This window comes from Recurvomyces mirabilis (genome assembly GCF_035927965.1).
Source record: "Recurvomyces mirabilis strain CCFEE 5264 chromosome Unknown scaffold_9, whole genome shotgun sequence".
NCBI lineage: Eukaryota > Fungi > Ascomycota > Dothideomycetes > Mycosphaerellales > Teratosphaeriaceae > Recurvomyces > Recurvomyces mirabilis.
The window spans coordinates 600291-615655 of NW_027041943.1; the positions used below are offsets into that span (position 1 = coordinate 600291).

The 15365-nt window shown below is 53.3% G+C and overlaps 8 protein-coding genes across 8 annotated transcripts; 4 read left to right on the forward strand and 4 right to left on the reverse strand.

Moving 5' to 3' along the window:
- Nucleotides 1-30: 30 nt before the first annotated feature.
- On the forward strand, nt 31-1587 carry LTS14_004260 (uncharacterized protein; the record flags this gene model as incomplete). Its single annotated transcript, XM_064836962.1, has 2 exons — nt 31-36; nt 58-1587. The coding sequence occupies 2 exons, from the start codon at nt 31-33 to the stop codon at nt 1585-1587; spliced, it is 1536 nt and encodes a 511-aa protein (XP_064695595.1).
- Nucleotides 1588-2618: 1031 nt separating this feature from the next.
- On the reverse strand, nt 2619-3109 carry MRPL25 (54S ribosomal protein L25, mitochondrial; the record flags this gene model as incomplete). The annotated part of the gene is made up of 2 exons (XM_064836963.1): nt 2619-2656; nt 2686-3109. 2 exons carry the CDS (start codon nt 3107-3109, stop codon nt 2619-2621), a joined length of 462 nt encoding a protein of 153 aa, XP_064695596.1.
- A 419-nt stretch (nt 3110-3528) lies between these two features.
- On the forward strand, nt 3529-4175 carry PUP3 (proteasome core particle subunit beta 3; the record flags this gene model as incomplete). Its single annotated transcript, XM_064836964.1, has 2 exons — nt 3529-3857; nt 3926-4175. The coding sequence occupies 2 exons, from the start codon at nt 3529-3531 to the stop codon at nt 4173-4175; spliced, it is 579 nt and encodes a 192-aa protein (XP_064695597.1).
- Nucleotides 4176-4517: 342 nt separating this feature from the next.
- LTS14_004263 (uncharacterized protein) lies at nt 4518-6053 on the reverse strand (the record flags this gene model as incomplete). The annotated part of the gene is made up of 1 exon (XM_064836965.1): nt 4518-6053. One exon carries the CDS (start codon nt 6051-6053, stop codon nt 4518-4520), a length of 1536 nt encoding a protein of 511 aa, XP_064695598.1.
- Nucleotides 6054-7298: 1245 nt separating this feature from the next.
- On the reverse strand, nt 7299-7814 carry DPH4 (Diphthamide biosynthesis protein 4; the record flags this gene model as incomplete). The annotated part of the gene is made up of 1 exon (XM_064836966.1): nt 7299-7814. One exon carries the CDS (start codon nt 7812-7814, stop codon nt 7299-7301), a length of 516 nt encoding a protein of 171 aa, XP_064695599.1.
- A 1085-nt stretch (nt 7815-8899) lies between these two features.
- On the forward strand, nt 8900-10735 carry LTS14_004265 (uncharacterized protein; the record flags this gene model as incomplete). The annotated part of the gene is made up of 4 exons (XM_064836967.1): nt 8900-8910; nt 8972-9114; nt 9172-9245; nt 9302-10735. The coding sequence occupies 4 exons, from the start codon at nt 8900-8902 to the stop codon at nt 10733-10735; spliced, it is 1662 nt and encodes a 553-aa protein (XP_064695600.1).
- A 378-nt stretch (nt 10736-11113) lies between these two features.
- LTS14_004266 (uncharacterized protein) lies at nt 11114-12779 on the forward strand (the record flags this gene model as incomplete). The annotated part of the gene is made up of 3 exons (XM_064836968.1): nt 11114-11408; nt 11466-12111; nt 12161-12779. 3 exons carry the CDS (start codon nt 11114-11116, stop codon nt 12777-12779), a joined length of 1560 nt encoding a protein of 519 aa, XP_064695601.1.
- Nucleotides 12780-13024: 245 nt separating this feature from the next.
- On the reverse strand, nt 13025-15221 carry LTS14_004267 (uncharacterized protein; the record flags this gene model as incomplete). The annotated part of the gene is made up of 4 exons (XM_064836969.1): nt 13025-14360; nt 14727-14830; nt 14892-15107; nt 15165-15221. The coding sequence occupies 4 exons, from the start codon at nt 15219-15221 to the stop codon at nt 13025-13027; spliced, it is 1713 nt and encodes a 570-aa protein (XP_064695602.1).
- Nucleotides 15222-15365: the final 144 nt, after the last annotated feature.

The window sequence follows — 15365 nt, forward strand, 5'->3', positions numbered from 1 at the left end:
TCACACTCTTCTTACACATATTGCAGGCACATGGAAGTACGTGAAGTCCATGAACAGCCGGGAATGCGGCTGCTCGACGTGGACAACCTCGACAGCATCCGGCTTGTGGAGTTCTCTGGTGACATCAACGTCGAATACACGATCCTCTCACATTGCTGGAGCCATGACGAAACGACGCCCGAGGTCGACTACCGGAGCTTTTGCATGCTGGACTACGATGTCGAAGGTGCAGGCTGGAGAAAGATATTAAAATGTTGCGAATTGACCAAAGCCGCTGGCCATCGATACACCTGGATCGACACCTGCTGCATCGATAAGAGCAGCAGTGCGGAGCTATCTGAGAGCATCAACTCCATGTTCACGTGGTACAAGAATGCCGTCGTCTGCTACGTGTTCATGAACAACTGCCATGTTATGCAACTACCTCCGCTCTACAGTATCGACCGAGAAGAGCGGTGGCAGGAGGGGCTCGATCGCGCCATCGTTCAAGATGTGGAAACGTTTACTGACGACAGATGGTTCACCAGAGGCTGGACCCTGCAAGAGCTGGTCGCACCGAGCTCGCTAGTGGTCTACAACAGCGACTACGCCTGCCTTGGGACGAAGAAGGATCTAGTGGTACTCCTATCCCATGCTACAGGTATAGAAGAGCGCTACCTCGCGGGAGAAGACATCGCCAAAGCGAGCGTGGCTCAACGCATGAGCTGGGCTTCTCGACGGACGACTCATCGTATCGAAGATGTCGCCTATTCGATGCTTGGCATCTTCGACGTCAATATGCCACTGCTTTATGGCGAGGGGAGCAAAGCCTTCCTGCGCCTTCAAGAAGAGATCTTGAGACGGATTGATGATCAGTCAGTCCTGGCATGGGGCTTGAAAGAGGATGGACGCCACCTATCCGGCGTGCTAGCGGACCACCCACGAGCCTTCAAGGATTGCCACTTCATCGTGAAACATGACCCAAGTGGAGCAGTCTTGCTAAGGACACCTTACAATCTGACTCCCAAAGGTCTTGCCCTCTACCAAAGATCAGTATTCCGGATGGAATTCTTGAAGAGCGCCGCTGTCTCGATGACTGAAGGCTCCGCATACGACGAACATGCCATTGACTTGGACTGCTACGAGGCGGGACCAGCGAAGTCTTACCAGAGACACAACATGCAGAGTCGTATACGACTGATGATTTGCCATACCCAAGGATCCTGGTATCGAAGTAGGGTAGTACGACACTCGGTTCGCAAGCGATCGAAGATGCAGATCCGTGTAGGAATCGAACGGATAGTGTACGTTAGTACCACGGGCAATGGACTCGACCACTGCAGATTGCGAGAGGTTGTCCACAATGACACAGCAGCACCACGAGCGGTGTTGGACGTGAGCGCGGTGGCCTTCCTCGCTATACTTGTAACTGGGCTCCTATATCTGATCCTGATCGCGAGGTCGTGGCCGGAAAGCTACGTGCTCACGACTGCTCTCGTGATTCTCACCAATAGGTTACTTGGTGATGGAGGCCTGTTTATAACCCTCCTTCTCGGAGTCATACTTGCCGCTGCTGCGCCCTCGGAACACTCTCTCTGGTCGACATGAAAGTGGACCGAGGGCGAACGAGCCTATCACAATAACGCTCAGCTTTCCGCCGCGTCGCGCATTCGGCCTCGGCTGCTGTATGGCATGCGAAGGCCGTCAGCTGCTGGAGCCGTAGCGCTGCCGGTCTACACATGTAAGCAGATGACGTGGGCCTCTATCGTCGCGTGTTCTCAGCAAGGCTGCGGCCACCAGTTCGATCTCGCAATCATAACTGTCGGCATTGCCCGATCTACCACATATCCTACCGGAGATCTCGCGATGCATCCTGCCTAGCATCAATAAGCATTGCAAGACGACGCCCTGGCCATTTGTGGCAACAGCATCAATTTGCAAACCTTCTGCCTCGTTACGAGAATCATGAGCAAAGCTCATCAGCCGATGTCAAGTTGACCAAGCAAGCCAAGGAGTGCATGTGAGAATGCGTCAGCCAATTGTTTTCTCATTCACTGGTGGAGCGTTGGGTATCACGCAGATGGGAAGGCGTAAATCATATGGGAGAACACGTCCTGTTTGCAAACAGGAGTCATTGAATTTGAGGACTACCGTGAGGCTTGGAAGGTATATCTGGCATGTAGTCAGAAGGATTAGGGGATGGTGGCGAATCGAAACCTGTTACTATAGACGGACCTCGTTCAGAATACGGTGCAAACGCGCTCGATCGTGGGATTCCACCAGAGCTGGTTGGGCTGCACACCCTCGATGATGATCTGAGTCCTGATGGGCTTCAATGCCGTCTCGTCTTTCGTCGCCACGACATGCTGCCTAGCTCGTAAAACCCTGTCAATGCTTATAATCACATTTCCATATCCAATGTTTCGCAGTCCTCATGGCAGTGTACAGTATTGACCTCTCGTCCCACCCCGGAGACTCTAAACTCGAAACAAATGCGCCTCGCTAATCCCAGACCACACATCATCCCTTCGCAGCACACCAAAGGCACCTAAGTACTAGGCGCAGCCCGTTCAAAGACCCACTTATGCCTCCCATCCGCACTGAACACATCATCCCTACTGTCCGCCCTCCCTTTACCCCTAGGATACCTCTTCCACCCTTTCCCATGTCCCCGTTCCTTCCACAATTGGATCATGTCAGGCATACTCTCCATCGCCTGCCGTCTCGTATCGAGTCTACTCTGCAATGTCCGCTCCCAGTACTTGCCCTTCACCCTCTGCCCTTCTCCAGTTCCTTTGACGCGGAGACCGTGCTGGATGCGTTTGGCTTCTTTTACGAGGGGGTGTTTGGGGGAGGTGGGCATTAGACTTAGGACGTTGTGGTCGATGGCGAGGCGGAAGAGGTCGGCTTGGCGGCGGAGGGAGTAGTGGGGTGAATGCCAGGCGCCGGTGGTGGGGTTCTTGGAGGCGAGGAAGGGGTTGGTTTTCCAGCGGGGTGACGATGTTTCGGTGGTGGTCGTGGATGTTGGTGTGGTTAGTTGGGGTGGTGGGAAGCGTTTGAAGAAGTGGAGGAGACGTGGTGGCAGGGCTTGGGCGAGAGCCACGTGCTCTAGTGCTGCTGTTGTCGCCATTGTGTAGTATCGAGATGGCACGAAATGTCCTGTCGCATTGATATGGATAGGCATATGTTAATGTTGCGGAGCACGGAAGTGTGCCTGAGGTTGTTGATTCGTGGAGCTCGGACGTTACGCGCATCGACTACGTGCCTAGCTAGCTCTCGACACAGACAGCTGCACTACGGACACGCACACGATCACAGCACTACACATTCAATACAAGCTCACGACTTCACCTGACGTCCTCACGAACATCACGCCAGATCTAGAACCGAATCGAGAAGGCACAACCAGTCCGCTTCAGCCAACAGGCTACAAACACCACCCACAACCGCAGTCATGTCCTCGCCTTTCTCCATCAGTACGATATACCACTTACCAATCACACATACGTAAGCTAATGAAGATGTACAGACGGCGGCGCCTGCGTAGCAATGGCAGGCAAAGACTGCGTAGCCATCGCCTGCGATCTCCGCCTCGGCCTCCAAGCCCTCACTGTCAGCAACAACTTCCCCAAAATCTTCTCCTACGGCCCCAGCACCTTCCTCGGCCTCACGGGTCTCGCCACCGACGTCTCCACCGTCTCAGAGCTGTTTCGGTATAAGGTGAATATGTACCGATTACGGGAGGAGAGGGATATTGCGCCCAAGACTTTCGCGAATCTGGTGAGCAGTAGTCTGTATGAGAGGCGGTTTGGGCCGTGGTTTGTTGGGCCTGTGGTAGCGGGGATTGAGGCCAAGAGTGGGGAGCCTTTCATCTGCGGGTGAGTTGTACTTCCTACCATCCTACTAAGGTGAATATGCACAGTGCTAACCTAGGGTAACGTGATAGATTCGACAGCATAGGCTGTATCGACTTCGCCAAGGACTTCATCGTCTCCGGCACCGCTTCTGATCAACTGTTCGGTACTTGCGAAGGGCTGTGGGAACCTGACCTCGGGCCTGAGGATCTGTTCGAGACAATCTCACAAGCTCTCCTCAACGCTGTAGATCGAGATGCGTTGTCTGGTTGGGGTGCGCATGTGTATATCATTGAGAAGGACAAGGTGACGAAGAGGCTGTTGAAGGGCAGGCAAGATTAGATGGGTGGCGTCAGGATGCAGAGTAAGGTGTATAATATGACAGAATATGCTGTGCTTGGAAGGCATGGAGCGGCGTTCTAGGCGAATAGCATGAGTGAAGATGACTAGTCTGGGACTGGCGATACGGCTCTAGCACGTCTGTACCAAGTACAAATTCGAAAGCACGGAACACAACATTGTCCCTAAACAGGACTATGAGCGAATGGACACCATACCCGCTATAAGATTCGTGATAATACTAATCAAGCTCATAGTGACATCTCATAACCTCATGCAGACAAGGAGCGACATGAATCCTTCCGACTCAAGGCGACTGGCGAGGGCCGAGGGGCCAGATACAGCTTACTCTTTGGCAGTGACCCCCGCCTTAACGGCCACACCCTCCACACCCTCGTCGCCTGGCGCATCCTCCATAGGTTCATCTACAGCCGGCCCACGATGCGGCGGAGCAGTCTGATGCAACGGCACATCACCGTGTGGTGTGTGCAGCACATGCCGCTTATCATCAGCGCCATTCGCACCGCCATTCTGCAAAGGCTGCTGAAGATCAGCGCCGTTATGAACAGGAGCAGTCTGATGGAGTGGGATATCTCCATTCGGCGTATGCAGCACATGTGGAGGCACGACCTGATCCGTCGTTGGAACGAGCGTGGCGACAGAGATGTGTGGCCAGGTCAGCCCCGCAAAGTTGAGGTTCACCTGCTGCGAATACTGGATCTCTGTATGCGTGACCACGATCTGCCTTGCTTCGGTGGTAGGCGCTACAGCGCTGCCTTCGGTGGGCGGCTTGACGGCGAATGTAGGTACGCGTGCACCAGGCTGGGGCTCAGCACCCGCGATGCGCACGCTCTGACCTGGTCGTAGAGTTGGGATGCGGATGATGGATTGTACGGTGTTGATCCAGAAGGTTGCTGTCATGCTGGCGGCATTGGCATTAGGGCCCTTGGTGCCTGGGTCGGAGAGGAAGGCAATGTTTGCCGTTCCGCCACCAAGGATGGTGTTTGTGGGGTCCGTGGAGACGGTGAAGACTTGTGTCTTGACGATGTTCTTGCCCTTGTTCGCGGTCGCGAGGACGGTGTTAGGATCATCCAGGATCTCTTGAGTGATGGTCTTGGCGGCGATAAATTTCGTCAGGTCCTGCGGGATACGAGGGGAATTGACATTCTTGGCCGTTTGGGCCACGAACGTGCCGGCTGGAACTTTCTTTGGTGGGTTTGTCCCGATGATGAAGGGCGTGATGTCGACCTTTGGGAAAATCGGCCCGGAATTGACGCTGATCACGCTGGACTCGAGAGCTTGCGCGTTGATGGTCGTGCCGTGTGGGATGGACCCCATACGGACGAGCGATGCACCCACAGCTGGATCCGTGGAGGCAGGGACATGCATCCACACTCCCGGCTCGGCATGGATACCTTGGGGTTGGCCATCGGCTTTGCCAGTGTCGAAATTAGTGACATCGTTGACGGACTGGAAGTATGGGACGCCATTGAGGAAGATATCTTGTTGGCCTTCGAGACCTCTGTTGGGTACGCTGCCGAGGGTGTCGGCAAATTTGAGTGTCTCTGTGGTAAGGTTGATTTCCAAGACGTTCTCGCTTGGTGGAGTTGGCGCAGCGGGGGTGATTGGGTTGGTGAAAGTGGTTCCTTTAGGTGGGCCGCTGTTCGGGCGGAAGATCATGTTCAGACCTGTGCCGCTGAAATTGCCATGGAAGGCAGAGAGGACACCCAATGGAGGCGGCGGAGGGGCGGCAGCTGCGGCGGTAGTCTGTGTATGAAGCTTACTGTCGACCTCTCCCCACCTGAAGTTGTTGAGGGAGATGGATGCTTCTGGGTCGTGGGAAGCTTCGGTAGGCTGGTGCATAACGACCTGAGATGCCATGATGTGTAGTGGTGGAAGTCCGTTTGGTCTTTGAGTCGTGGAGGCTAGAGTCCGAAGGAATAGTGAGCCGCTCAGGAACGCAGCATTTATAGACGTCGCCCAGTATGACCCAGGGGTCCTTTAAAGCTGAAAGGATCGTCCGCGTAGCCAGACCGCTCGGGCACATGCTTGCTCCGCCATCCAGTCTACGAGTACTGCCCACATCGGTCCAGGACTCGCGAGACCAGTAGCTCACCCCCTGAGCCTGCGTGTTCAGCATCTTGTCGAAATCATTCGACGTCGCTTATGCACCATTAATATGGGGCCAGGATACCCGGGCTGATCGTACATCATGGCCAGGCAGTGATGCTGAGGTACGTGGTACTCAGGTCGCCTGATAAGCGAAGCTGCGTGAGCTGATGGCGCAGCATTATGTGCAGCATGCCAAGCAATCAATATGAGGTGGTCTGTACGTAGGTTGCAACATTGGTGTTCAAGGTGATCACCAAACGACAGTGATCCGTTAGACGATCATCCCGCTGGACAGTACCAACACGGTTGCATGCTTATCGAATGTTGATGGGCCACCACAAATCTCGGTCTAGGATGAATGTGACTCGGACGCTAGGGCTGAAGCTGTAAGCTGACAGTAAGCCGAATCACACCATGAGTAATCTGACCACTATTGGCCAGCATACCGATGATATTGTACGGACTGTCTTTCAAGATGCAAGACATCTCGCATCGATATGATCGTTGTTGCGTGAGGGCTGTGTGGCTGCATGTAAGATCCATGAGTGATCAGCTGAAGCTGTCCTTGCGGCGTCAGTGTTGTTTCCGAAACCGTCCCTCTGCTTAGATGGCTTGCTTGGCATGCAACGCCACCTCGAGCGCGGATCTACCGAGTAACGTCCAACATTGGCAAGAGCGCAGAAGTCGAGGTTGATGGCGTGCAATAGGCATATGCGTATCTCATGCAGCCTCGTTACTGCCAGCGGCCCGTGCCGGTCAACGTAGATCTCATCTTCAGCTAGAATATCGACGAACATAAATCATCCCTCGGATGCAACATGATGTATTGATATACGCAGTCTTGCTGACAGATAATAGAAGTGTGTATTAATTGTGCAAGCAAGGAGTTGATCAAGCCAGCGGGTTCACCTGATCACTCTTCGCCGAATCCTGCAGAAGTCGTCTGACCGCCACTCACCTGATAATCTGGTCAACAGCTTGACGACGTAAGGGCATGGCAGAGTCGAGCACCGGTCATCCATCATCTTCGACGCTGAACAACACCCTGAGCCAAAGGCTACAGCCTTTGCAACCCACCGTGAGCTCGCCGACGTCGATATTCAATTCTAATTCGGTCTCCGTAACCACGAAGCCCAGAGTATCGCTGCATCGGCAGGCGCGGGTCCACGCTTGAAGTTCTTCGTCATAGTCCAGTGTGTCAAGATCGACAGTCTCGAGGCCTGTCCGATGAATTCGCTCGCCGGTCGAAGTAGCCTTGACAGGCTCTGCGATGAGCTGATCATACTCAGCTCGGAGCTTCGGATCAGACAGGGTCTTGTATGCGAGTGAGATTTCGTCTACTGTCAAATGGTCTGCTTTCTCGGTTTCCATTTCGACTAGTTGTGCGGGGGCACTCTTGTCGGGATGGAACTTCAAGAGTGTCTGCCTATACGCACGCTTGATGACCTCGAGTTCCAGTTCTCCGGCACGTCGATATTGTTCCAGTCCCAGGATTGCATAATAATCGGAAGCCCTGGGCTCGTTTGCCATATCTGCCGCCACCAATACGATACTGGCAAACGTGACTGCTGCGTCATATCATGCCCTGAACTCATTGCTCACGAGCGGCGATCGGATCCTGGAATAGGACGGGTAGGTTGCATTTATTATTAATGTTCATATTGCTCGTGTGCGTCTGCACACAAAAACTGTCCTACTTTGATTTGATCTATACCTTTTATTACCTAGCCCCGGACGAAGCCGCTCTCCCCGCGAGCTTCACGTGGCAAATGTCACCGCAGCGGCAGACAGCATGACCAGGTCTGTCCTTGCCTGGGAGTGCCATGATGTTGGCCGCCGTGGAGACCGTGAGATCCGGGCACATAGGATCCGGGCACCTGGCAAACAGTGTGGTGTGCAGTGACACAAAAATGCTCCCACGCTTCTCCACCCCTCCATCACATCATGTCGCCAATACTTGAAGAAAACCCGCCCGCGGCCCGTTGGAGAAGGACTCAAAATAGTCATCGCAGGACATAGAACCACAGGCATACGTACTTCCTGCAAACTTTGACATCTCGAAAAGTATGGAGCCAGTCGGCAATCAGCGGCAGGCACTGGTTACGAGGCACATCTGCGAAGGTAACGACAGGTCGACCACTGAGGTCCTTCTTGATCGCTGTCAAGGTTTGTACCTGCGTCATCCATATGGTACTTTGCCTCCATATCTTCTTCGCCTCAACATCTTCTGTCTCGAGACTACCGGACATATTGCTCTCACAGTCCTGCGGAATCAGTTCCCAATCCTGCAAATTTCTTGTACAGTCCTGCGGTATCTGAAGTCCTGAGCTCTCATCTTTTCTCCACCACATTCGCTTCACCATGAAGTTCACCTTGCTGAGCACGGCGTTGGCCGTGAGCACTGCTCACGCTGCAGTCATTGGTTTCAACTTTGGCAATACGTTTACTGATGTGGGTTTGGAAGGACTACAACCATGCTCGAATGACTTGCCTTTGGTGCTGACTGCGATGGCTAGGGCGCTATTAAGGTCCAATCAGATTTTGAGACCGAGTTCAATGCAGCGAAAGCGCTACCTGGGACTGATGGGCACTTCACCTCCGCCCGTCTATACACGATGATCCAAGGGTAAGCGCCGTGGAGTAATCTTTTCTATAATATGTTGGCGGGTTCCTACTGACACTTTTAGCGGCACTGCGAATACCCCAATTGCAGCCATTCCCGCCGCCATTAACACAAAGACGACCTTGCTACTCGGATTATGGGCATCCGTCGATCAGGCCGGCTTTACCAACGAGCTGACAGCTCTGACCAGTGCAATCAACCAATACGGTAAGGGGATACGCACATATACCATTCTTTACGTTTGGACCTGACCCGATATTGTAGGCACTGCTTTCACGGACTTGATTGTTGGCATCTCGGTGGGAAGCGAGGACCTCTACCGCAACAGCCCTACAGGGGTATGATGCAAACCCACCAATGAGACATTAGCGGGCTCACGCTGACATCTTCCCAGATCGCAGCTAACAAGGCCAACGAGGGAGTAGATCCTGATGTCGTTGCAAATTACATTGCCCAGACTAAGGCCGCCTTGGTTGGAACTGCTGCCTCCGCCGCCAGCGTCGGCCACGTCGACACCTGGACTGCCTGGGTGAACGGGTCCAATGCTGCAGTTATCAGTGCATCCGATTGGCTCGGAATGGATGCTTATCCGTATTTCCAGAACACTATTGCCAACTCCATCGAGCTCGGAAACTCGACGTTCTTTGAGGCGTATGACAACACAGTTGCCGTCGCCCAGGGCAAGAGTGTATGGGTCACCGAGACTGGATGGCCAGTATCAGGTCCACAAGAAAACCAAGCGGTGGCCTCTGTTGATAATGCCGAGATATATTGGCAAGACGTCGGCTGTGCTTTGTTCGGTCAGATCAATACATGGTGGTATGTCTTGCAAGACGCAGCACCAACAACCCCTAGCCCCTCTTTCGGTATCGTCGGCTCGGATATCAACTCTGCTCCGCTATACAACTTGACTTGCAGCAACGGAAACAAGCCAGTCCCCTCTTCCAGCACTTCGAGCCGCGCCGCCAAGACCGCCTCTTCTGCTTCAGCGCCTGCCTCTTCGGCCGGTCCCAACACGGAATCAGTTCAAGCTTCACCTGGACCAGAGACATCCCCAGCCAGTGCTACCTTGTCGCAAACCACTGCGGCCGGCTCTGGAGCCACTTCGGTTGGCAGCGCCCCTGGAACCACTGTATCTGCTATGACTGGTATGACTACCACCGTTGTAGCGGGCAAGACAAGCACGACCTACCAGACGACCCTGGTCACGATTACCTCATGCTCGGAAGGATGTACCTCGACAGCTTCTATGGCCACCACTCCGATATCCAGTGGCACTGCTGCATCCCCACCTGCATCAAGCGTAGCAACCGCTCCTGCCGCTCCCTCCGGCTCCGTATGCCCGGCCAATCTCAACGGCGAATATCAATACCCGCATTTCATCGTCCCGGTCAACAGCGCCATGCCCGACAAGGCCTACGGCACACAGTACAATGGCACTATCAGCCCAAGCATCAGCACTATTTTCAACTTCGATCTCCCTCAGTCCTATGCGGGAAAGATTTGCTCTCTCGTCTTCCTTCTCCCTGAGCAAGCGGCGCTAGAGACAAGTGCGTATACGCTGAGCGCTCAGGGAGGGATTACCGTGGGCAAGCTTGATTTCGCCGCTACAGAGCAGACAACCTACAACAGTGCTAAGCAGCTTGGCTTCCATCCTGTTGGAAGCATTGCGAGCGTCAAGCCTGGCAATAGCTATGTTGTGTCCAGCTTTGCCTGTGCTGCTGGCGCTAGAGTCGCCTTCGAGTTTGAGAGTACTGGTGGACTTGATCTGGAGTACTTCCAAGACTTCAACCCAAGTCCTATTGGAGCTTACATTACTACCTGCTAAACTTCCATCTGATGGTACAACCTGTATGAAATGCTTTCAAATGGCATCACGATCGACATGAAGAGACTGGCTGAAAGAATATACGTATCGTTTGGTGGACCTTTGGCTAGATGACGATTTCGATGTAGCATACTACAACCACTTCATGTACATATAATTCAAAAAAGTGAATTATGCAACGCGTCGTTCTTCCCCAGGACGATGGCTTATGTTGTTGACTACTGTATCAACTGCCGGCCTGCCGACTCCCAAGCGGGGCTGGTCGAAGAGGTCATGTCTGTTACCTTCGTCCATTCATTGAGCCGGTGAATATCAACAAAGCCATACTATCGCTGGCCGCAGAACAGTGTTGACGTGCACTACTCGACTTCGATTGGCATGGCTGCTTTATATTCGCTCTCGGACAATCCAGTCATCGTTCTGCTGATTCTGCTCGCCTATCTTGTTCCCCTTGGACTGCTCGTATTTCGCCTCTTCCTGTCGCCATTGGCCAGACTCCCAGGGCCATGGTTGACTCGCATCAGCAGCATTCCGGAGGCTAATGCATTGAGAGATCAACGTCGAACAGCATGGGTCAATGAGCTGTTTGAGCAACATCCTGGTGCGGTGGCTGTGCGGACAGCACCTTGGTCCGTGTCGTTCAACACCCCCGAGGCTGTCAAGGCAATCTATGGTGAGTGAGCTTCATACGTCTGTCAGTGCTAGGCAGGTTGATCTTACAGTTTTAGAGGTCACGGCAAGGGTGCTGATGAGTTCGGCAAGTCTTCATGGTACGATGCCTTCAGCACGACGGGCGAATCTCTGTTTAGCACTCGATCGAAGAAGAGACATGCGGCAAAACGGCGCATGGTAGCACATGGATTCAGTGCCCAGTCGTTGCTGTCATTCGAGCCGTACGTAGACAAGACGCTGGACAGATTCATCCGACGTATGGACAAATTCGCTGCTTCTGGCCATCCTTTCGACATCTACTTCTGGTATGAGCTCTTCACTATGGACTTAATGGGCGAACTCGCTCTAGGAAACAATTTCGGTGTCCTTGTGGCCGGCAAGCCAGCTGGCTACTCGACCCTAGTAGAGCAGTCACAACGCTTTGCTAACACGTCTGGTCTTCTGCCATTCGGCAAGTGGAATGTCAAGATACTCAGCTGGGTGCCGACGACATACATACAGAATCTATACAGAGCACGGCTCGAGTATCTGGACTATGCTAAGGTCGCACTAGAGCAGAGGTTCTCAGATAATGCAAAAAGCGAGAAGCGAATCAGTGGCAAGCCCAGGCAGGATATCATGCAACGGTTTATTGACGGCCAAGACCCAGAAACAGGAGCAAAGATGGGCTTCGATGAGCTCAGAGCTGAGACATCGTCCTTGATGTTCGTACCGTAAACCCCATCTCGAAACCATTGACTAACAGTGTTCTAGGGTCGCCGGAGCAAGCACAGGCTCAGTAACCATGAACTGGATGACCTACTACCTCTGCAAGAACCCCGAAATTAAGTCCCGTATAATCACACAGCTCGAAGATATGTTTCCCGAGAACAAGACAGGAGATGATTCGCTACCATACACCCAGCTACAGCATCTAAGTCTGCTCGAGCATGCCGAGATCGAATCACTCCGTATGCATCCACCGATCGGCTACGCAATGCCACGAGACACACCACCCAAGGGTGCAATAATAAGTGGCATCTATATACCCGGCGGCGTCTCTGTAGGCGTACCAGCTGCGACGATAGGCCGGGACGCTACTGTATACCCAGACCCCAACACCTGGAACCCAGATCGTTGGTTCAAGGGCGAAGGCACAAATTTAGCTCTGATGAAAAATTGTTTCCTGGGGTTCGGGTACGGCAGTCGCCAGTGTATCGGTCGAGGAGTAGCGACGCAGTTCGTGATGAAGATGATGGCCAGAGTCTTGTTGCGGTATGACGTCCAATTGGAGGATCAGACTCTCATGTTGAAGACTAAGGAGTTCACAATCCTGAAGCCTGACAAGAAATACAATGTCATCCTAAAGCGGCGGGAGGATGTTCGACTGTGAGTCAAGGCTGGAGTTGTTCGAGAATCAATAGTATACATATGCCGTTATGTATGCTGTGCCATCTCGAATGCTCGAGGCGTAATATACAGTTGCAATGACATCCTGATTGAGGATGCGATCGTCTCAGACCTCCGATACGGTCGTACGCAAGCTCAACCCTGCCACCTTTTACTGTACAAACACAGCCGCCCTCCGAAAGCCACAGGACATACAGCAGTCTAAGGAAGACCACGTCGATCAACTTGCTAAGCATACGAGGCAGCCTCGTGCATACCTGCGCCGGCCAAGCCTTTCTCAATGAGCATCTCGTTGTTGACCACGCTGTCATTACCGTCGTGCATGATCTGCTGCTTAGAGCTCTTCTGCACAGACAAAGGTCCATTGACTTCCTTGTCCAGATCAACCAGTTCCTTCATGGCACCTGCTGGCCCACGCTCCTGCAGATACGTCAGGTAATACGCTGTGAGGTCCTTGATCGTACCAGATGGTAAAGCGGACATTTTCCGAACCGCCTCATAGACAGCCTTGACTCTAGCGTAGTGCTGTTTCTGCTGTTCCGTACCTATTGCAGGCTGATTGACTTCGAAGAAGAACCACTTCAACCAAAAAGGTCGGCAATCGAGATACTGATGTTGGTAGTTGTTGTAGATCTTGCGAGCTTCGTCTCGGCGGCCACTTACATCCGCCACCATGCGCGCCCACTCTGCTACCAGAGCACCACGGACATAAGGTGGGATCTCGTGGCTGTCCGTGAAACGCTTGAGTGTGGCAATGCCGGCATCGAGGCCAGTCTTGCGTCTATGAAGGTTGGCGAGAGCTAGGATGGTCTCCAGATGCCCTGGCAAGACCATGAGCACTGCTTCAAGGATGTCACCAGCAATGTTCGCCTGGTCCTGGGACTCCTCGAACTTGGCCCACAGCAACCGTATGGATGGCCTAGCTATCGACACGAAGACGTAGCTAGCACGCTGTAAGATGTTGCGGGCTTCTTCTGCCTTGTTCCCGGGTTGAGATAGCATCCATCTGACGTAGCGTAGCCAAAACTCTTCGTAGTTTGCAGCAGTTACAAGACATCGCTCATAGAGGAACTTTGCGCGAGAGTAGTCACGCCCATCCTCCTCGACGTCGAGGTATCTCCTCCAGTTGTCAAGCTGCGCATCGTCCAGGTCAGTAACATGGTAGTAGGGCCTCTTGATCTCCTGCTCATATGTCCAGCGTTGCGTAGTCTCGTTCTGCGTGTTCTGGAAGGTGTCGTTGTGAAATGCGTAGATGCGAGATCGCAACTCACGCTCGCCTTCTGCTGGATTCCTCGGTTTTGGACCCGACTGCACCTCGGCCTCCTGTCTCAAGCGGCCAATGATTTCGGGGGGTGCGAGTTCCTCGACCGGACGTTTCTCAGCCAATGTTCGATAGCGCTCGAAGTACCGCGCATACTGATGAAGTGGGATGCGGATGATGCGTTCGAGTATGCCAAATATCTTATCATCTGCGTCAAGTCGTTCCTCGAATTCAATGTATTTGTCCCAGAATGGGTGAGCCAGGAAGTCCAGGCCAACACTCTCTGCTCCACGCTCGAAAAGTCTGTGTTATCAATGTCAGTAAGACTGGCGGTATTGCCATGGGTCTAGAAAGGGTCTCAACGCAGGTGAGGGGTGTGCGAACTTTGTGCGTGCGAGCTCACAAGCTCCAACAAGATCGTGAGGTAAGTCCAATATCGAGAACGGCAAAGCAGCAGCAAGCAGGTGTGTCGTTCAAGGTACGTGGCAGAGATGAGTTGAAAGTCTGGCAGGTAGACGTGAGACTCGCATCACAACCTTCGAGGGCAAGGAACTCTCACCAACGTCACCACCATGCCATCAAATGTGGCTTGAGGCATGTACGTCATGCTCAGGTCGTGCTACATCACCGTTAAGGGCAGGGAAAGAAAGGGGTGCCCTGAAAACTTACTCTCGTATAATGTCGATGTCGTGGCTGGTCTCGGTTTTGAAGTTGCAGTAGTTTGTCCAGAGGTCGACCGAGATGGAGATGCTGGCAACGCCACGCTCGTAGATCTGATGTGGTGTCAGTAGAGTGTACTCGCGCATCTCTCTTCCCGTTCTTCGCAAGACGTACCATTTCCGCCGCTTCAGTGCCCGCAATGCCAAACTCCATGTCCGCATACTTCTTCCAGTATCCAAAGAACAGCGGAAAGCGTGTGAGGAAGCGGTCGTAGACATCTCTTGTGGCGGCGATGGCCTGTGGACTCGAGTTGCGATTTAGTCCGCCCTCTTGTTGTTCGGATGCGCGAACGAGCTTTTCCCAGTGTTCGAACTCTTCGGGGTCATCGTTCTACATCTTCATTAGCAATGTTGTAGCGTAGCAGTCGACAAGAGATGCACCACATACCACTTGCCGATTCAAGTCATGCAGCTCGCGGTCTTCAGTGTAGCTGAAGTCGGCCATGGCTGGGAGCAATCGCGCCGCAGCGCACTACTTTGGACGGTTGCGCAGATGTCGTGAGTCGAACTCGAGGATATGCAAGACAGATAGCTACACTGATGCGCGATGTGTGAGCGTATCCCGGTGAAAGTTGCAAAAGATCGAAGC